This window comes from Mustela erminea, chromosome 21 (genome assembly GCF_009829155.1).
Source record: "Mustela erminea isolate mMusErm1 chromosome 21, mMusErm1.Pri, whole genome shotgun sequence".
Lineage (NCBI taxonomy): Eukaryota > Metazoa > Chordata > Mammalia > Carnivora > Mustelidae > Mustela > Mustela erminea.
The window spans coordinates 5,326,797-5,348,881 of record NC_045634.1 but is presented as its reverse complement, the minus strand read 5'-3'; the positions used below and the strand labels follow the sequence as shown (position 1 = coordinate 5,348,881).

General features: G+C 37.3%; 1 protein-coding gene across 11 annotated transcripts in view; it reads left to right on the top strand.

Annotated features, from left to right (window-relative positions):
• Positions 1-22,085, top strand: part of LOC116581844 (disintegrin and metalloproteinase domain-containing protein 32-like) — a 195,478-nt gene that overhangs the window by 91,292 nt on the left and 82,101 nt on the right. For all 11 annotated transcript variants that reach the window (XR_004282259.1, XR_004282260.1, XM_032329135.1 and 8 more), the window contains one exon: positions 16,866-17,043. Coding sequence is in view for 9 of the 11 variants with exons in the window: in XM_032329135.1 (XP_032185026.1) it covers positions 16,866-17,043 (178 nt within the window). In the remaining 2 variants the exon portion in view is untranslated. The remainder of the gene's footprint in view (positions 1-16,865; positions 17,044-22,085) is intronic.

Genomic DNA, 22,085 nt, shown 5'->3' with positions numbered 1-22,085 from the left:
AGGAGAGAATCTTCAAGCACACACCTCCCCCCCTCACCCCATAACACAGAGCCCGACACTGGGCTGGGTCTAACAGCCTATAGGATCATGACTTGATCTATAGTCAAGAGTTGGATGCTTAACCAACTAAGCCACTCAGATACCCCTAGATCTTTTCCTTCTTTAGTTAGATTTATTCCTAGTTGTCTTACTGTTTTCAGTGTAACAGCAAATAGGATTGATCCTTTGATTTCTCTTTCTGCTCCTTCATTATTGATGTATAGAAATGCAACAGATTTCTGCACATTGATTTTATGTCCTGCAACTTTGCTGAATTCATGGATAGGTTCTGGTAATATTTTCATGGCATCCTTTGTGTTTTCTACATAGAGCACCATGTCATCTGTGAGGAGTGAAAGTTTGACTTCTTCCTTGCCAATTTGGATGGCTTTTTTTTCTTTTTGTTGTATGATTGCTGAGGCTAAGAATTTCAGTATATGTTAAATAATAATGGTGAGAGTAAACATCTTTGTCTTGTTCCTGACTGTAGGGGAAGGCCTCTCAGTTTTTCTCCATTGAGGAAAAAATTAACTGTTGGTTTTTCTTATATTGTGTTTATGATGTTGAGATATGTTCCATCTATCCCTGCTTTGTTGAGGGTTTTTATCATGAAAGGATTTTGTATTTTTTTCAAATGCCCTTTTTGCATCTATTGAGAGCATCATATGGTTCTTAACCTTTCTCTTATTAATGTGGTGTATCACACTGATTGATTTGTGGGTGTTAAACCACCCCTGCAGCCAAGGGAAAAAAAATCTCATTTGGTTATGGTGAATAATCCTTTAATGTAATGTCGAATTTGCTTTGCTAGTATTTTATTGAGAACCTATGCTTCTGTATTCATCAGGGTTATTGGACATTATTAATTCTCATTTTTAGTGGGCCTCTGTCTAGTTTTGGAATCAAGGTAATGCAGGCTTTGTAGAATGAGTTTGGAAGATTTCCTTCCATTTCAGTTTTTTGGAACAGTTTCAGAAGAGTAGGTATTAACTCTTTACATGTCTAGTAGAATTCTCCTGGGAAACCATCTGGGTAGGACTTTGTTTGTTGGTAGATTTTTGATTACTGATTCAATTTCTTGGCTGGTTTTGGATCTGTTCAAAATTTTTATTTCTTCCTGGTTCAGTTTTGGTAGTTTGTAAGTTTCTATGAATTTGTCCATTGCTCTCAGGTTGCCCAGTTTGTTGGTATATAATTTTTTTTTTTAAGTATTCTCTTATAATTGTTTTTATTTCTGCAGTGTTGGCTGGGATATTTACTCTTTCATTCATGATTTTTAAAATTTGGGTCCTTTCTCTTTTCTGCTTCATAAGTCTGGCTAGGGGTTTAGCAGTCTTGCTAATCTTTCAAAGAACCAGCTCTTGGTTTCATTGATCTACTATTCTACTGTTTTTCTGCTTTCTATATCATTGATTTCTGCTCTAATCTTTATTTTCCCTCTCCTCCTGGATTTAGGCTTTATTTTCCGTTTCTTTTTTAGCTCTTGTAGGTGTAAATTTACGTTGTGTATTTGACTTCTCTTGCTTCTTGAAAAAGGCCTGTATTACTATACTTCCCTCTGGTCCAGCTTTGGTGCATCCCAAAGGTTTTAGACTGTCATGTTTTAATTTTCATTTGCTTCCATGTATTTGTTAAGTACTTCTTTAATTTTCTGGTTGACCCATTCATTCTTTGATTGGATGTTCTTTAACTTCCATGTATTTGTGGTCCTTCTACATTTTTTCTTGTGGTTAACTTCGAGTTTCATAGCACTGTGGTCTGAAAATATGCATAGTATGATCTCAGTCTTTTTGTACTTGTTGAGGGCTGAATTGTGACCCAGTATGTGATCTGTTCTGGAGAATGTTCCATGTACACTCAAAAAGAATGTGTATTCTACTGCTTTAGGATGAAATGCTCTGAATATATCTGTTAAGTCCATCTGGTTCAGTGAGTCATTTAAAGCTCTTATTTCCAATTACTCATCTGTCCATTGCTGTGAGTGAGGTGTTAAATTCCCCCAGTCATATCATATTATTATCAATGACTTTAAATTTGTTATTAATTGATTTATATAGTTGGCTGCTCCTGTGTCGGGGGCATATATATTTACAGTTGTTAGATTTTCTTGTTGGATATACCCTTTTATTATGATATAGTGTCCTTCTTCATCTCTTTAGTATAATCTTTGGCTTAAAATCTAGTTTGTCTGATATAAGGATTGCCACTAGTGTGGCAGTATACCCTTTACCAAGTGTATTCCAGGAAGGAAAACAATTTCTCTCAGTGCATCTTGGAGATTCCTACACCACTTTGTGTGCTCTCTGGCCACCGTCCACTTCCTCCCCAGAAGCACACGCCACAGTTTCAATCTGGCAAAAGTGTTGCATTTCCAAAACCTGAGAGATTGCGCTCCACACTGTTTGCAGAAAAACCTGCCACACTAGTTCCCTGGCTCCTTGGCCTCTGGTCCCTAGAAGTCTTCTTGTGTGAACCCAAGGCCGCACTCTCTCCCTTTCTCTCCCCGTGGAAAGAATTCCCTCCCCTCCTCAGCAGAGCACTTTTTCTCTCCCACAGTTCACTTCCACACACCTTGCAGCTGCCATGCTATCTCCCTCCAGCTGTTGAGATCCTTCTTCAAATCCTCAGATGGATTTCCTGGGTGTTCCAAGTGATCTGACATCAATACAGCTCTGTTCAAGGGACAAGGACAGTCAGGGTCCCCCTATTTCTCCACCATCTTAAATATTAACCTCTTCCTGGCTTTCTTTTGATGTCCATTAGCATGACGTATGATTCTCCAGCTCCCATTTTTAATCTGCTGGTGTCTAAAATGTGTCTCTTACAGGTAGCATATAGATGGATCTTGCTTTTTTTTTTTTTTTAAAATACATTCTGATACCCTATGTTTTTTGACTGGAACATTTATTCCATTTGCATTCAGAGTGATTACTGAAAGATTTGAATTTTGTGCCATTGTGTTACCTATAGAGTTGATGTTTCTGGTGATGTTCTCTGGTCCTTTTTTGTCTTTGTTGCTTTGGTCTTTTTTTCCCTACTCCAAGGTCCCCCTTAATATTGCTTGCAGGGCTGGTTTAGTGGTCATGAACTCCTTTAGTTTTTGTTTTTCTGAGAAACTCTTTATCTCGCCTTCTATTTTGAATGACAGCCTTGCTGGATAAAGTATTCTTGGTTGCATATTTTTCCCATTCAGCACAGAGTATATCTTGCCAGTTTCTAGTTCAAACATCTTAATTATATCTGGATTCATATATCTGACCATGCGTGCTTCTTCCTGTTGTTTCTTTTGAGATGAATTTCTCCATCTTTTCATTTTGTCCAGAAAAGAAAATTAGAAAAACAACAACGACAACAAAAGTAAATCCTGGGTGTGTCTTGGTCTGCTTGTTAAAAGAAGTTCCGTCTAAAAGTAAATAAATAAACAAACAAGCAAACAAACAAAAAATATAAAATATAAATAAAAATTAAAAAGCAATTAAAAAGGAATTAAAAATGAAAAATGAAAAACTAATAATACAAAATAAAAGTAAAAAGGAAGCTAGATCCTGTTTCCCTTAGAGCTGAAGCTTTGTAACACTCTAAGATCAGTAGACTTGGTGTGTGCAAGATGTTTGTTTGTGCTGGTCTTCTGGGGAGGGACCCTGTTGCCCTGTTTCTCAGGTGGACTTGCCCTAGTGGAGATGTGTCTCTAGGGGGCTAGGGGTGGGGGTGGTGGTGCAGGGCTCTGGCCTCCACTAGGTGGCTCTGTTTTGCTCCCAGAAGTCTTTCAGTGTTGATGGGCAGGATGAAAATGGCAGAGCCTCACCCCCTCAAACCCCATCTTCTAGAACTAGTGCTGAGGGTTTATGCCTCCAACTCCCCAGGAAGCCCTCCAGAAGAATAATCAGTCGTGTTCCCAGCTGCCTTCAGATCCCTGCCTTCACCTTACCTGTGTCTGAACTGTTTTATTTCTGGAGCGTGACTGGGTTTCAAAACTTCATAGGGACTCCCCTGGTGTGGACCTGCACTGATTCTGTGGGGGAAGGTCTCACTTCATGTTTTCTGTTGTCAGCTTCTGCCAAGAAAGCAGCCCCATAACTGTGCAGCAATTCAGAGTTCATGGCAACGCAGAGCAGAGAGCCAGCACCTAGGCTGGCTGCCCTCAGCCGGAGTCCCCATTCCCATGCCTGAAAACAGTGCCGCACATACGTGTCACCTGTTCTCCTTGCGACCCAGGGAATCCTCAGACCACCTTGGCTACTCCTGGGCTTCTGCCCCTCTTTGCCACCTGAGCACCTTTAAGCCGGGGACAATCTTGGCAGTGGTGGATGTCTAATATTTCAGATTTTGTGCTCTGCTTCTTGTAATGCTTTGCAGTAGTGTCCCTAAGCAGGACTACCTCCCTTGTGAAGTACCCAAGTTATGTCTCTCCCGTATCAACTCTCTGCACCTCCTGTCTTCCAAAGGTGCTTGCTTTTCTATATGTAGACTTGTAGTTTTGTTCTCTCAGACTTCAGATTGATTTCTGGGTGTTCAGAATTTGATAATTATCCAGCTGTGTTTGAGGAATGAGGCAAGCTTAGGGTCTCCCTACTCTTCTGCCATCTTAACTCCTGCCACAGGTTTATATAGTGTTCTACATTTTTTATTTGTGAGAAAGTGTTGCAGGATTACAGAGTTCTTGTCTCACAGAGTCAAAGAATGAATCTTGCAGACACAAAAGGGTGAAGTGAAGTGAAAGTTTATTGAGTGAAGGCGAGAGCAGAAAGGAAAGAAAAATCTCTCTAGGGTGAGAAGAGTCCCGAATGGGTTGCTGCTGAGGGCTTTTAGGGGCAATCTTTTATTGAGAACTGACTGGGAAGCTTGTGGTCATGAGATTCTTGGTTTGTTCCCTTATCTTTTGCTCAGCTCTCTCAGCTGTCTGCACCTGCCAGGAATAGTTCCAGCGCCCAGTCAGGGAAATCAGGGGCCTCCTCTCTCCCCTGCCTAGACTTTCACCCCTTCCTTACTCATGGGGCAGGACTGGTGGGCAGAAAGGGCTATACTGGGATTGTAAGGATTGACTGTGTACTTTTTAAATAGTGGGGGCTAGGGATGGCACAAATCTCCAAGGAATCTGGAAACAAGGCTTTCAGGACATTGAGGGGCCAGCTGATGCGAACATAAAGTTAATTTTTTAAAAAAAATTTTATTTTATTTTATTTTATTATTATTATTATTATTATTATTATTATTTTTTATTTTTTTTTTTAAGATTTTATTTATTTATTTGACAGACAGAGATCACAAGTAGGCAGAGAGGCAGGCAGAGAGTGAGAGAGGGAAGCAGGCTCCCTGCTGAGCAGAGAGCCCGATGCGGGACTCGATCCCAGGACCCCGAGATCATGACCTGAGCCGAAGGCAGCGGCTTAACCCACTGAGCCACCCAGGCGCCCATTATTATTATTATTTTTTAAAGATTTCATTTATTTATTTGACAGAGATCACAAGTAGGCAGAGAGGCAGGCAGAGAGAGAGGAGGAAGCAGGCTCCCTGCCGAGCAGAGAGCCCGATGCGGGACTTGATCCAAGGACCCTGAGATCATGACCTGAGCCAAAGGCAGCGGCTTAACCCACTGAGCCACCCAGGTGCCCCCAAATTTTATTTTTTTTAAAGACTTTATTTGTTAGTGAGACAGGGAGAACAAGGGCACAAGCAGGCAGAGTAGGAGAGAGAAGCAGGCTCCCTGCCGAGCAGCAAGCTCGATGCAGGACTCGATCCCAGGACCCTGGGATCGTGACCTGAGCCGAAGACAGTGGCTTAACATACTGAGCCGCCCAGGTATCTCTTTATGGTTACTTTTATTTATTATTATTTTTTAAAAGATTTTATTTATTTATTTGACAGACAGAGATCACAAGCAGGCAGAGAGACAGGCAGACAGAGAGCAGGAAGCCGGCTCCCTGCTGAGCAGAGAGCCTGATGTGGGCTCAATGTCAGGCTCGATCCCAGGACTCTGAGATCATGACCTGAGCCGAAGGCAGCGGCTTAACCCACTGAGCCACCCAGGTGCCCCTATAAGGTTACTTTTAAACATTAAGGTACTAAGGCTGCCATGAGCTCCTTGAGGAAGGTCATGCTCTGCATATTACAGGTATCCATCAGTGGGCTGCAAGCTGTAAGGAAGTTTTAAGTTACAGTTCTTTGCCTTTGTTTCCCACATCAAAGGGACTGTGCTAAGTATGACCGATTCATAGCTGAAGAACAATGAGAAGTCAGAGTGAAAGTGACGCATTAATTTTTGAAAACATGCTCTTTCATAACTGCTCCAATTTTAACATACATGTTTATATACACATATGTATTATACTACAAATTAGATATAAATTAGCTTTATATAAAAATAATATATGTGTATACACATATATTTTTTAAAGATTTTATTTATTTATTTGACAGACAGAGATCACAAGTAGGCAGAGAAGCAGGCAGAGAGAGAGTGGCAGGGGAAGTAGGCTCCTTGCTGAGCAAAGATCCTGATGTGGGGCTTGATCCCAGGACCCTGGGATCATGACCTGAGCTGAAGGCAGAGGCTTTAACCTACTGAGCCACCCAGGAGCAGCCTGTTCTTCAATTTCTTATAAAACTCTTGTGTATATGTATTACCTTACTTTTACAAAATTTTGTATTTCCACAATACATCTCATACATTATTTTAAGTAATTTTCAAGTAAGAAAGTATTATTTCCATTTAATGTGTCTTTTAAAGCCCCTGCTTAGTATTAGTAGTAAGCCTAAATGACTTTACATTGGATATACAGTTAATTAACAGCCAGACTTCAGTTGATGTCAATAATATCACCAATGATTCATTGGGCACTTAATAAAAGTCAGAAAGTTCAGTTAGGCACTTTACTTGTTTAATAGTATTTAATCTTCACAACAACCCTAGGAGTGGATGGGTATTATTATCCCTGTTTTGTAGAAGAGAAAACTGAGACTTAGTTAAATTACTTTGTTTAAAACCTCTTAAGTCACAGTGTTGATACTAGTTAACAAGTTTATCTAACCCAAAGCTTTGTTATTTTCTGTACTCCACAATGACTTCATATACAAGACAGTAAATATGTTAGAATTAAGTTGAATCACAAAGCAAGAGAACATTAGCATGCATTTGAACAGACTTAATTCTTATAACTCAGTGGTCCTACTGGCATATTATTTAGATGTTTTAATTTACATGTGCTTTTTAAATGTGGGTTGCTTGTATCTTAAACTCTCACATTTAGGATAGTCTGCACACGCAAATGAATTCAAAGTTGAAAAGAAGAAAGGAGCATGGAAAATGGCAAGAGCTATGAATCTAGAAACCTAGAGAAAACTCCTGGCAAGGTTTGCTCTCCTGTCTGGTTCCATCATTTTACAAGGCAAAAATATTTAGAAGGAACAAGGAGTTATCAGTTATTCAATGAGATTGAATTATTTTATGAATATTGCTTTCTTTTCATTCCTTGCTAAGACCAGTTTCATTAAAATATGGAAGTTGATTGAAGAAGAGGAGATACCATTTTTCAGAATGGAATACATTGAGGGGAACATGGGCTTTAGAATCTTTCACTTGTTTGTTATATTTTCTAACTCTTAGTTTCCTCATCTGAAAAATGAGATCATAATAGCTACATTGTATTTTATCCATTACTTGTGAGGATGTAAGTAATAAAGTTACATCTAAGTTATGTATCGCTGTCCTGTTACCTCTTATTTGAGGAGTAGGGAAAACATGAGCAATGAGAAAGGAATTTAGAGGAAAAAATGTAGAAGAGAGAAAGGCCTTGAAAGGAAAATGGGGTAGTGGGGAAGATAAATTTTTCTTTTTTCAAAATGCTGTCAAATGCTAGCCTTTACCTCAAAAAAATGGTAGAGAGCATTTTCCATTTCCAAAGGGAAAGTACCATTACTTTTTTCTATCACTCAATTTCTTTGTCTCTGAACCTAGAACTTAGGCTAGTTATACATAGAGTAAGCTTTTATAAGTAATTTGGAAACAAAACTAACATAGCATTAGAATTCAAAATGTAAAATCTCAAAAAAACTAATAGAAAAAATCCTGTATAGTTGATTACAAGTAATCTTTGGGAACACATATTCTTAAGAACTGCTGTTTTGGGGAGCAAAAAGGTGAATAATTTAAGATTATATCTAATAGACCTAAAGTAGTTTCCAGGGCCAAAATATTATATAATTTTCAATTAAAAATTTCCTCACTTTTCAATTTTAGTGATACTATTATCAAAATTTTTGATTTATAGTAAAAACATTCATATTTAATAGTAAATATTTTATTATGTAATGTTCAAAGATGAATTTGAGGGTAAAAAAGTACCTGAATTTGAAATCTTTTTTTTTAAATTTTTTATTTTTTATAAACATATATTTTTATCCCCAAGGGTACAGGTCTGTGAATCGCCAGGTTTACACACTTCACAGCACTCACCAAAGCAAATACCCTCCCCAATGTCCATAACCACCCCCCTTCTCCCACCCCGCCCCCCAGCAACCCTCAGTTTGTTTTGTGAGATTAAGAGTCACTTATGGTTTGTCTCCCTCCCAATCCCATCTTGTTTCATTGATTCTTCTCCTACCCACTCAAGCCCCCATGTTGCATCACCACTTCCTCATATCAGGGAGATCATATGATAGTTGTCTTTCTCCGCTTGACTTATTTCGCTAAGCATGATATGCTCTAGTTCCATCCATGTTGTCGCATATGGCAAGATTTCATTTCTTTTGAAGGCTGCATAGAATTCCATTGTGTATATATAACACATCTTCTTGATCCATTCATTTGTTGATAGACATCTAGGTTCTTTCCATAGTTTGGCTATTGTGGACATTGCTGCTATAAACATTCGGATGAACGTGGCCCTTTGGATCACTACGTTAGTATCTTTAGGGTAAATACCCAGTAGTGCAATTGCTGGGTCATAGGGCAGTTCTATTTTCAACATTTTGAGGAACCTCCATGCTGTTTTCCAGAGTGGTTGCACCAGCTTGCATTCCCACCAGCAGTGTAGGAGGGTTCCCTTTTCTCCGCATCCTCGCCAGCATCTGTCTTTTCCTGAATTGTTGATTTTAGCCATTCTGACTGGTGTGAGGTGATATCTCATTGTGGTTTTGATTTGTATTTCCCTGCTGCCGAGTGATATGGAGCACTTTTTCATGTGTCTGTTGGCCATCTGGATGTCTTCTTTGCAGAAATGTCTGTTCATGTCCTCTGCCCATTTCTTGATTGGATTATTTGTTCTTTGGGTGTTGAGTTTGCTAAGTTCTTTATAGATTCTGGACACTAGTCCTTTATCTGATATGTCGTTTGCAGATATCTTCTCCCATTCTGTCAGTTGTCTTTTGATTTTGTTAACTGTTTCCTTTGCTGTGCAAAAGCTTTTGATCTTGATGAAATCCCAATAGTTCATTTTTGCCCTTGCTTCCCTTGCTTTGGCGATGTTCCTAGGAAGATGTTGCTACAGCTGAGGTCGAAGAGGTTGCTGCCTGTGTTCTCCTCAAGGATTTTGATGGATTCCTTTCTCACATTAAGGTCCTTCATCCATTTTGAGTCTATTTTCGTGTGTGGTGTAAGAAAATGGTCCAATTTCATTTTTCTGCATGTGGCTGTCCAATTTTCCCAACACCATTTATTGAAGAGGCTGTCTTTTTTCCATTGGACATTCTTTTCTGCTTTGTTGAAGATTAGTTGACCATAGAGTTGAGGGTCTATTTCTGGGCTCTCTATTCTGTTCCATTGATCTATGTGTCTGTTTTTGTGCCAGTACCATGCTGTCTTGATGATGACAGCTTTGTAATAGAGCTTGAAGTCCGGAATTGTGATGCCACCAACTTTGGCTTTCTTTTTCAATATCCCTTTGGCTATTCGAGATCTTTTCTGGTTCCATATAAATTTTAGAATTATTTGTTTTATTTCTTTGAAAAAGATGGATGGTACTTTGATAGGAATTGCATTAAATGTGTAGATTGCTTTAGGTAGCATAGACATTTTCACAATATTTATTCTTCCAATCCATGAGCATGGAACATTTTTCCATTTCTTTGTGTCTTCCTCAATTTCTTTCATGAGTACTTTATAGTTTTCCGAGTATAGATTCTTAGTCTCTTTGGTTAGGTTTATTCCTAGGTATCTTATGGTTTTGGGTGCAATTGTAAATGGGATTGACTCCTTAATTTCTCTTTCTTCTGTCTTGCTGTTGGTGTAGAGAAATGCAACTGATTTCTGTGCATTGATTTCATATCCTGACACTTTACTGAATTCCTGTACAAGTTCTAGCAGTTTTGGAGTGGAGTCTTTTGGGTTTTCCACATATAGTATCATATCATCTGCAAAGAGTGATAATTTGACTTCTTCTTTGCCGATTTGGATGCCTTTAATTTCCTTTTGTTGTCTGATTGCTGAGGCTAGGACCTCTAGTACTATGTTGAATAGCAGTGGTGATAATGGACATCCCTGCCGTGTTCCTGACCTTAGCGGAAAAGCTTTCAGTTTTTCTCCATTGAGAATAATATTTGCGGTGGGTTTTTCATAGATGGCTTTGATGATATTGAGGTATGTGCCCTCTATCCCTACACTTTGAAGAGTTTTGATCAGGAAGGGATGCTGTACTTTGTCAAATGCTTTTTCAGCATCTATTGAGAGTATCATATGGTTCTTGTTCTTTCTTTTATTGATGTGTTGTATCACACTGACTGATGTTGAACCAACCTTGCAGCCCTGGAATATATCCCACTTGGTCGTGGTGAATAATCCTTTTAATATACTGTTGAATCCTATTGGCTAGAATTTTGGTGATAATTTTCGCATCTGTGTTCATCGAGGATATTGGTCTATAGCTCTCTTTTTTGATGGGATCCTTGTCTGGTTTGGGGATCAAGGTGATGCTGGCCTCATAAAATGAGTTTGGAAGTTTTCCTTCCATTTCTATTTTTTTGAACAGTTTCATGAGAATAGGAATTAGTTCTTCTTTAAATGTTTGGTAGAATTCCCCCGGGAAACCGTCTGGCCCTGGGCTTTTGTTTGTTTGGAGACTTTTAATGACTGCTTCAGTCTCCTTACTGGTTATGGGTCTGTTCAGGCTTTCTATTTCTTCCTGATTCAGTTGTGGTAGTTTATATGTCTGTAAGAATGCATCCATTTCTTCCAGATTGTCAAATTTGTTGGCGTAGAGTTGCTCATAGTATGTTCTTATAATAGTTTGTATTTCTTTGGTGTTAGTTGTGATCTCTCCTCTTTCGTTCATGATTTTATTTATTTGGGTCCTTTCTCTTTTCTTTTTGATAAGTCGGGCCAGGGGTTTATCAATTTTATTAATTCTTTCAAAGAACCAGCTCCTAGTTTTGTTGATTTGCTCTGTTGTTTTTTTGGTTTCTATTTCATTGATTTCTGCTCTGATCTTTATGATTTCTCTTCTCCTGCTTGGCTTAGGGTTTCTTTCTTGTTCTTTCTCCAGCTCCTTTAGGTGCAGGGTTAGGTTGTGTACCTGAGACCTTTCTTGTTTCTTGAGAAAGGATTGTACTGCTATTTATTTTCCTCTCAGGACTGCCTTTGTTGTGTCCCACAGATTTTGAACCATTGTATTTTCATTATTATTTGTTTCCATGATTTTTTTCAATTCTTCTTTAATTTCCCGGTTGACCCATTCATTCTTTAGAAGGATGCTGTTTAGTCTCCATGTATTTGTTCTTTCTTGTGGTTGAGTTCTAGCTTCAGAGCATTGTGGTCTGAAAATATGCAGGGAATGATCCCAATCTTTTGATACCGGTTGAGTCCTGATTTAGGACCGAGGATGTGATCTATTCTGGAGAATGTTCCATGTGCACTAGAGAAGAATGTGTATTCTGTTGCTTTGGGATGAAATATTCTGAATATACTGTGATGTCCATCTGGTCCAGTGTGTTGTTTAAGGCCTTTATATCCTTGCTGATCTTTTGCTTGGATGATCTGTCCATTTCAGTGAGGGGAGTGTTAAAGTCCCCTACTATTATTGTATTATTGTTGATGTGTTTCTTTGATTTTGTTATTAATTGGTTTATATAGTTGGCTGCTCCCACGTTGGGGGCATAGATATTTAAAATTGTTAGATATTCTTGTTGGACAGACCCTTTCAGTATGATATAGTGTCCTTCCTCATCTCTTATTATAGTCTTTGGCTTAAAATCTAATTGATCTGATATAAGGATTGCCACTCCTGCTTTCTTCTGATGTCCATTAGCATGGTAAATTCTTTCCCACCCCCTCACTTTAAATCTGGAGGTGTCTTTGGGCTTAAAATGAGTTTCTTGGAGGCAACATATAGATGGGTTTTGTTTTTTTATCCATTCTGATACCCTGTGTCTTTTGATTGGGGCATTTAGCCCATTATCATTCAGGGTAACTATTGAGAGATATGAATTAGTGCCATTGTATTGCCTGTAAGGTGACTGTTACTGTATATTGTCTCTGTTCCTTTCTGATCTACCACTTGTAGGCTCTCTCTTTGCTTAGAGGACCCCTTTCAATATTTCCTGTAGAGCTGGTTTGGTGTTTGCAAATTCTTTCAGTTTTTGTTTGTCCTGGAAGCTTTTATTTTTATTTATTTATTTATTTATTTTTAAAAAAGATTTTATTTATTTATTTGACAGAGACAGATCACAAGTAGGCAGAGAGGCAGGCGGAGAGAGAGAGAGGAGGAAGCAGGCTCCGTGCTGAGCAGAGAGCCCGATGCGGGACTCGGTCCCAGGTCCCTGAGATCATGACCTGAGCCGAAGGCAGCGGCTTAACCCACTGAGCCACCCAGGCGCCCTGTCCTGGAAGCTTTTAACCTCTCCTTCTATTTTCAGTGATAGCCTAGCTGGATATAGTATTCTTGGCTGCATGTTTTTCTCGTTTAGTGCTCTGAAAATATCATGCTAGCTCTTTCTGGCCTGCCAGGTGTCTGTGGATAAGTCAGCTGCCAATCTAATATTTTTACCATTGTAGGTTACAGACTTCTTTTCCCGGGCTGCTTTCAGGATTTTCTCTTTGTCACTGAGGCTTGTAAATTTTACTATTAGGTGACGGGGTGTGGGCCTATTCTTATTGATTTTGAGGGGCGTTCTCTGAACCTCCTGAATTTTGATGCTCGCTCCCTTTGCCATATTGGGGAAATTCTCCCCGATAATTCTCTCCAATATACCTTCTGCTCCCCTCTCTCTTTCTTCTTCTTCTGGAATCCCAATTATTCTAATGTTGTTTCGTCTTATGGTGTCACTTATCTCTTGAATTCTCCCCTGTGGTCCAGTAGCTGTTTGTCCCTCTTTTGCTCAGCTTCTTTATTCTCCGTCATTTGGTCTTCTATATCACCAATTCTTTCTTCTGCCTCATTTATCCTAGAAGTGAGAGCCTCCATTTTTTATTGCACCTCATTAATAGCTTTTATGATTTCAACTTGGTTAGATTTTAGTTCTTTTATTTCTCCAGAAAGGGCTTTTATATCTCCCGAGAGGGTTTCTCTAATATCTTCCATGACTTTTTTGAGCCCGGCTAGAACCTTGAGAATTGTCATTCTGAACTCTAGATGTGACATATTACCAATGTCTGTATTGATTAGGTCCCTAGCCTTCGGTACTGCCTCTCGTTCTTTTTTTTGTGGGGTATTTTTCCGCCTTGTCATTTTGTCCAGATAAGAGTATATGAAGGAGCAAGTAGAATACTAAAAGGTTGGTAATAACCCCAGGAAAATATGCTTTAACCAAATCAGAAGAGATCCCAAATTGTGAGGGGGGAGAAAGGGTATAAAAAGAGGTTCAAAAAGAAAGAAAGAAAAAAAAAAAAAAGAAAAGAAAAGAATTAAAAAAAAGAAAATGAATAAAGAAAAATATAAGAAAGAAAAAATATATATATTAGATAAACTAGTTAATAAACGTAGAAAAGGGTAAAAGTTAAAAAAAATTTTAGCAGAAGAAGAGAAGAAAATGAAAAAGAAAAAAATTAAATTAACTGCAAGACTAAAAAAAATCACAGGGAGAAGGCCATGAGTTCCGTGCTTTGCTTTCTCCTCCTCTGGAATTCTGCTGCTCTCCTTGGTATTGAAACGGCACTCCTTGGTAGGTGAACTGGTCTCGGCTGGATTTCTTGTTGATCTTCTGGGGGAGGGGCCTGGTGTAGTGATTCTCAACTGTCTTTGCCCCAGGCGGAATTGCATCGCCCATACCAGGAGTCGGGCTGAGTAATCCGCTCGGGTTTGCTTTCAGGAGTTTTTGTTCCCTGAGTGCTTTCCATAGAGTTCCGGAGGACGGGAATACAAATGGCGGCCTCCTGGTCTCCGGCCCGGAGGAGCCGAGAGCCCGGGGCCCCACTCCTCAGTGCGCCCTCAGAGAACAGTGCCCCGTAACTCCCATCTGCCTGACCTCCGGCGGCGCTCCGAGCTCACCGAGCCTGCGACGGGTTCAAGGTAAGCCCGAGCTGTGATCTTATTGTTGGCTCTGCCTCTGTAGCCGGTTTTCCCGTTCCAATACCTGCAAGCTCTGCGACACTCAGACACCCCCGATCCTTCTGTCACCCTGCTAGACCTGAGGCCACACTGACCTCGAGTGGGCTTCGCCCCGGTTTAGCCTCTGGAGCGATGTCCCTCAGTGGAACAGTCCTGATTTTGTGCTCTGTTGCTCCGCCGCTTCCTGGGAGCCAGCCCCTCCCCCCGGGGTCTATCTTCCCGTCGCTTTGGATTCACGTCTCCGCCAGTTCTACCTTTCAGAAAGTGGTTGTTTTTCTGTTTCCAGAATTGCTGTTCTTCTTCTCTTCGATCTGCCGATGGATTTGCAGGTGTTTGCAATCTTTAGATAAGCTATCTAGCTGATCTCCTGCTAGCTGAAGTAGTCTCAGCCTGCTACTTCTCCGCCATCTTGACTCCTCCCCCCCTGAATTTGAAATCTTAAACAGCTGTGTGTGAATGCTGATCTTGCTAATTTACAAACTGAGTTTTGTGAGGTTTTTAGCTTTTCTAACTTTAGTTCAATTTCTATAGAATGTTGGTCACAAAACCAGTCTCCCTGATATGTAAACCAGTCTCCCTGATATGTAGTGTGTATTAAATATTCAAGTATTTAAAATATCTAGCTAATAATAGGTGCTCAATAAATGTCAGTTTTCTCCTTATCTGTTAGAATTTTACTACATATTGAAAGTGACTCATGGAAATGCTCTCTGAAGCTATCTTTATTAGTGGTATGTGGACATAATGACATAAAATTTTGATTAATATAAAATTTCTCTAAGATCGGTGAGAAAGCTTAGAACCAAGCTCAGTATAATCTATTTAATAGAAGTTTTTTGTTATTATAAAAAAATCAATAGACAACTGATTCTGTGTTTGCTAAGTACTGTACTTGTGATAAGTAATACCAATAATAAGGATGATAAAGTTCCCTGCCTCAAACAACTTACTTCTTAATGAATCATCTATCATATATGTGCTACAAACCTGTGAATAAAATGAAAAAAAAAACATTAAAACAGAAAAGATTCAAACTTTAAAAGAGTTTGATTCTTAATTTTATAATAGTCAGGGGAAGGACTGAGGGAGTAGAAGAGAAGTTTGAAGAATTGTTGATATATAAACAGGAATTGACATAAATGGATACAGGGTTTTCTTCATTCCTAGGCAAGAGATATCATATTCATGTATAAGTATTTTTCTTTACATACAAGAATTTATATACAGTCATGCCCAGAAACTCAAAATTAATATAAAAATGTATATAAAATAATCTATTTTTATTTTTTTATTGCGGTAGGAATGCTTAACAGGAATTCTTTTAAAATTTTAAATGTGCAATACAGTATTGTTAATTATAGGTACTTGTTGTACAGCAGGTTTCTAAAATGTACTCATATCAAATAACTGAAACTTTATACCCATTGAATAACTCTGCATTTCCACCTCCTCTTAACCCCTGACAACCACCATTATACATGGGACAAACTCTGCATCCATGAGTTTAACTACTTGAAATATATATATGTGAGATCATACAGTGTTTTTCTTCTGTTACTGGCTTACTTCACTTAGCATAATGTCCTCATGGTTCATCCATGTTGTTGCATATGGGTGTATATACGTATATATGCATGTATATACATTTTTTTAATCCATTGATTTGTCAGTGGAAATTTAGATTGCTTCCTTATCTTTGCTATTGTGAATAATGCTGCAATGAACGTCGGAGTGCAGATATCTCACTGAGATCCTGGTTTCAGTTAGTTTATATGTATACCCACAAGTGGGATTGTGGGATCATATGGTAGTTCTATTTTAATGTTGTGAAGAACTTCTCTACTGTTTTCCACAGTGACTGCCCCAATTTACATTCCCACCAACAGTGTACCAAGGATTCCAATTTCTCCATATCCTTGCCAAATCTGATCTTTTAATTTTATTTTTTTCAAATCTGATCTTTTTAAATGATAATAGCCATCTTAACAGGTATGTGGTGATATCTTATTGTGGTTTTGATTTGAAATTCCCTGATGACTAGTGATATTGAGCACCTTTTCATTTTCCTCTTGGGCATTTATATGTATTTTTTGAATAATGATCTATTCAAGTCTATACCCATTTTCTAATTGGCTTATTTTTTACTATTGTACTTAATTTTATTTGAATAAGGATATGTATCCCAATAAATAAAATCACATGATCTACCCAGGAATAATTTTCACCTCTAAGCACTTGTTATAAACATTTAGCATTACCTATTCAATTTAACATTTTGAAAGTAATTTATATTATATAGAGTTGTGTTTTTGGAAATGTACTGCCAATGACATTATATGGATTCACCTCTAGGAGATCAAGTGGTGTGAAGACGTTTAGCAGTTGCAGTTTGAGTGCCTTTGAAAATTTCATTTCAAATATGGGTGCCAGATGTCTTCAGAACAAGCCACGAATGCGAAAAAGTGCGGTAGCACTCTGCGGCAACGGCAGAGTAGAGATAGGTGAAGCGTGTGACTGTGGTACTGAGGAAGTAAGTCTGATAAATAGGAAAGTTAATTAAAAATTAATTGTTTAAGCTCATATCTTTGTCATAAATGTTACGTGTCTCAAATATGACTGAGTACTCTGCAGAATATTGACAGTAAGTGAAATTAAGTTTGAAATACATCCAGAATATACTATATAAACGTAGGTTGAAGGATTTTGAACAAGTAGAAAATGTACTCCTAAAAATTATTGCTGATGGGAAAAATAGGCAGCTAGAATGAACTTTTGTGTTTTAAACTAAATATCTAAGATCTTTCCAAACCTGTGCTTAACCTCTGGATATGTTATAAATGTTTTATTGAAGATTAACATGTCAGCCCTCTACCAAGTATCCTTTAAGGTATTATTCCACAATGGGATCAGTAATATGGTAAGGTAAGGCTATTAATATTACAGTCTGAACATACGGTGATTTTAATTATACACTTGGTAAGGAAGCTATGAAAATACAGTGGATGCAAAAGGTCCAGGTTGTAGTACTTTAAGATAATTCAGTATTTGCAGCCATACTGCAGCTATTATACATTTCCATGATTACAAGACAGATGGAAGTGATATTAGGGTGTGATACATATATGACTCTGAATATGCTTGTATCCATACCACTCTATTTTATTTTTTTTTAAGATTTTATTTATTTATTTGACAGACAGAGATCATAAATAGGCAGAAAGGCAGGCAGAGAGAGAGGAGGAAGGAGGCTCCCTGCTGACCAGAGAGCCTGATACGGTGCTTGATCCCAGGACCCTGGGATCATGACCTGAGCCGAAGGCAGACGCTTTAACCCCCTGAGCCACCCAGGTTTTGCCATTCGGTAGTTCAAGTCCTCCCTCTTAATTCTGTTTCCCTTCCTCCCTTCCTCTTTCTTTCTCTCTCTCTCTCTCTTTCTTAATTTCTTTTTCTCTTAATTTCTTTTAAAATATAATTAACAGACAGTGTTACGGTATACCTGAAACTGGTATACCTGAAACTGGTGCACAGTATAATGATTCAACAATTCTGTGCTTTTCTTCGTGCTCTTCATAATAAGTGTACTCTTAATCCTCTTTATCTGTTTTCACTATTCCCCTGCCCATTCCCCTCTAGCAACTACCATTTTTCTCTATTTTTTGGTCTTTTTATTGTTGTTGATTTCTTAAATTCCACATTTGAGTGAAATCATAGTATTGATCTTTCTGTGACTGACTTATTTCATTTAGCATTGTATCCTCTAGATCCATCTATGTTGTCACAAATGACAGTATTTTATTTTTTTCTTTATGGATGAGTAATATGTCATTGTATCTATCTGTCTATCTTCCATTATATTTATAGATATAGATACAGATGTATCTCCCACATCTTCAGTCATAGGACACTTGAGTTGCTTCCATATCTTGGCTATTATAAACAATTCAAGTATAAACATAGTGGTGTACATATCTTTTTGAATTAGTAAGTACCTGAAGTAGAATTATGGGTTTGTTTGATGTTTCTATTTTTAATTTTTTGAGGAATCTCTGTACTGTTTTCTACAATGGCTTCAACAATTTGCATTGTCAAACAATGCTTGTTATTTTTCCCCACATTTTCACCAACTCGTTATCTTGTGTTTTTAATTTTAACCATCTGACAGGTGTAACATGATATCTCATTATGGTTTTGATTTGCATTTCCCTGATCATTAGTGATGTTCAGTATTTTTTCATGTGTCTGTTGGCCATCTGTATGGTTTTTTTGGAGAAGTGTCTATTTAGGTCCTCTGTCCATTTTTTAATTGAATTTTTTTTTTTTTTTTTGGTGTTGAGCTATAACAGTTCTTTATATATTTTGGATATTAACTGCTTATTGGATATATAATTTTGCAAATATCTTATCCCATTCAGGTTGCCCTGTTGTTTCACTGATGGTTTCCTTAGCTAAGCAGAAGCCTTTTATTTCTGTGCAGTCCCAGTAGTTTAATTTTGCTTTTGTTTCCCTTGTCAGAGGAGACATATCTGGAAAAATGTTTATATGCTTATGTCAAAGAAATTACCAGCCATGTCTTCTTCTAGTAGTTTTACAGTTTCAGGTTGGTCTCACATGTAGTTTCTTAGTCTACTTCAAGATTATTTTTGTGTATGGTGTATTTTTGTGTATGGTGTAAGAAAGTTGTCATTTTATTCTTCTGCATGTAGCTCTCCAATTTTCCTAACATCATATGTTGAAGAGACAGTCTTTTCCATATTGCATATTCTTGCCCCTTTTGTTGTAGATCAATGGCCCATATAAGTGTGACTTTAGTTCTGAACTCTGTATTCTGTTTCATTGATTTGAGTGTCTGGTTTTGTGTCAGTACCATACTGCCTAGATTACTGTAGCTTTGTACTATATCTTGAAATCTGAGATTGTGATACCTGTTCAGGAAACATCTGATTGTCAGTATGCCTGATCTAGAAAGTCATGTGAATAGAATGATGCCTCACATATCCTTTCTTCTTTCAGTTTATTTTAGTCATCTCTATACCCAGTGGGGGGCTCAAATTTATGACCCTGAGATGAAGAGTCCCATACTCTTCTGACTGAACCAGCCAGATGGCCCTGGCTTCTTCCTTTCATGACTGTGTTTTGAGATTCATTCAACGTCGCTTTATGTCACAATAGTTTCTTCCTTTTTATTTTGTGTAATACTTTGTTGTTTAAATATAACACAATCTGTTTTTTCACTTACCTGCTAATGGATATTTGAGTTGTTAACAGTAGTGGGCCATTATTCCAAATTCCTAAAAGTAGAATTGCTGGATCATATATGTTCATGAGAAACTGGCAAACTATTTTCCAAATTGTTATATTATTTCACAATCTTATCAGCAACATATGAAACTTAATTTCCTCCACACCATCACCAAAATGTGATGTTGTAGCCCTTTAAATTTTAACCATTACAATGGTTTTGGTTTGTGTTTTCTTAGAGTATAATGATGTTGAACATGTTCTCATGTCCTTAAATAACCATTAAATTGTTTTGGTTTTTTTGTTATTGATTTGTAAGAGGTTTTTTCCTATAGGCTGGATACTAGTTCTTTGTCAGACATGTATATTACAAATATTTATTTCCAATCTATGTATTACCTTCTTGGTTGTTTAACAACATCTTTGAACAACAGGCATTTTTTATTTTTTATGAAGACCAATTTATCATTTTTTTTTCTATGGTCATAATGTTTTATGTCCTAAGAAATCTTTGCCTACTCAAGGTCATGAATATTTTCTCCTATGTTTTCTTTGAGAAGTTTTACAATTATCACTCACAGTGGTCTTTGATTCATTTTGGGTGCATTTTTGTGTTTGGGTAGTGTTTTTGAGGTTCGTTAGGCTCCATTTGAGTATCAAATATTTCTTATTTGTTAAGATGACTATATTTAACCATTGTATTACTTTAGCATTCTTATGAAAGTAAATTACTATACATGTGTGTCTATCCCTGGATTCTTTTCTGTTTATTTATGTAACCAAACTTTATGCCAGTTCTACGCTATTTTAATTCATGTATTTTCACAGTAAATCTTGAAAACAGGTAATGTAAATCACCCAACTTTGTTGCTTTTTTCTAGGTTAGTTTTATTATTGTGAGCCCTTTGTATTTCCATATAAATTGGAGAATCAGCATGTGAATATAGAGACTTTATTGGAATTGTGTGGTATTCATTCATCAATTTTGGGAGAATTACTTTTTTTTTAAATTAAAATTGAGTCTGCCAATCAATGTACATGGTGTGTATCTCCAGTTATTTAGCTCTTCTTTAATTCATTTAGTTTTTCTATAGTTTGTTTCTATAGCATTGTTTTAAAATTTTATTTAAGAATTATTCATTGCTAGTATAGAAAATACAATTGACGTTTGTGAATTCACCTTGGATCTAGTGTCAATTAGAAATGTTGAGAATGGTCTTTGCTTTGTTTTTATTGGTGGAGGCAACTTTCTGACTTTCACCATTAGATATGATGTTAGATAAAACTTTTTTGGTAAACAGATACCATTAGCATGTTGAGGAAGTTCCTTTCTATTTCTGATTAGCTGAGAGTCTCAAATCAGGAATTAGTGTTGAATTTTGTCCAATGTCTTATTTTTGTGTCTATTGAGCTGATTCAAATGAGTTTTCTCCTTTTAAAAATTAATTAATTAATTAATTAATTAATTAATATAGTGCATTTCATTGATTGGTTTTTGAATGCTAACCCAACCGTGCATTCTAACATTAGCTTCACTTACATTGTTCTGTCTATGTAGTGGTAGATTTAATTTGCTTATATTTTGTTTGGGTTGACGGCACTTATCTTCACAAGGGAATTGTGGTCTGCATTTTTTTCTTGTCTCGGAATATTTTCTGGTTTAAGCATCAAGGCAATTCTGAGCTCAGTACTTTCTGAAAGAATTTATTTAAGATTATTATTATTCCTATTTATTTATTTATTGTGGAAGAGCACTTCACATAAGGTCTACTCTTAAATCTACCCTCCTAGAGGTTTTATAGCCTTACATTTTACATTTAATTTATGATCCATTTTGAGTTATTTTTTGTGAAAGAGACATAGCATATATATCATATATATGATATTAGCTGTAGGTTTTTCTGTATGTTCACTATTAAATTTAGGAAGTTTTCCTAGTTTGCTAATATTTTGTATGATTCATTAAGTGAATATTGGATTTTGTCAAGTTCTTTTTCTACATCAGTTTTTCTTCTTCAGCCTGTCAATATAATGAATAAATTGGTATTTGAATGATTATGAGAGATATTGGTCTGTAATTTCCTTTTTTTGTAACGTCTCTGGGTTTGGTATTAGAGTAATACTGGCCACATAGCATAAGTCAGGAATTTCATACATCAGTTTTGGGAGAGTATTATGTATGTAATTCCTGGGGTGAAGGCAGTATGAGCTTTTCCTGGTTGCTTTTTCTCTTGGCTAATTTTAATTTGCATCATTTCCATATAATAAACCATAACTGTGAATATAACAGCTTTCAGTGAGTTCTGTGAGTTCTTCTAGTAGATTACCAAACCT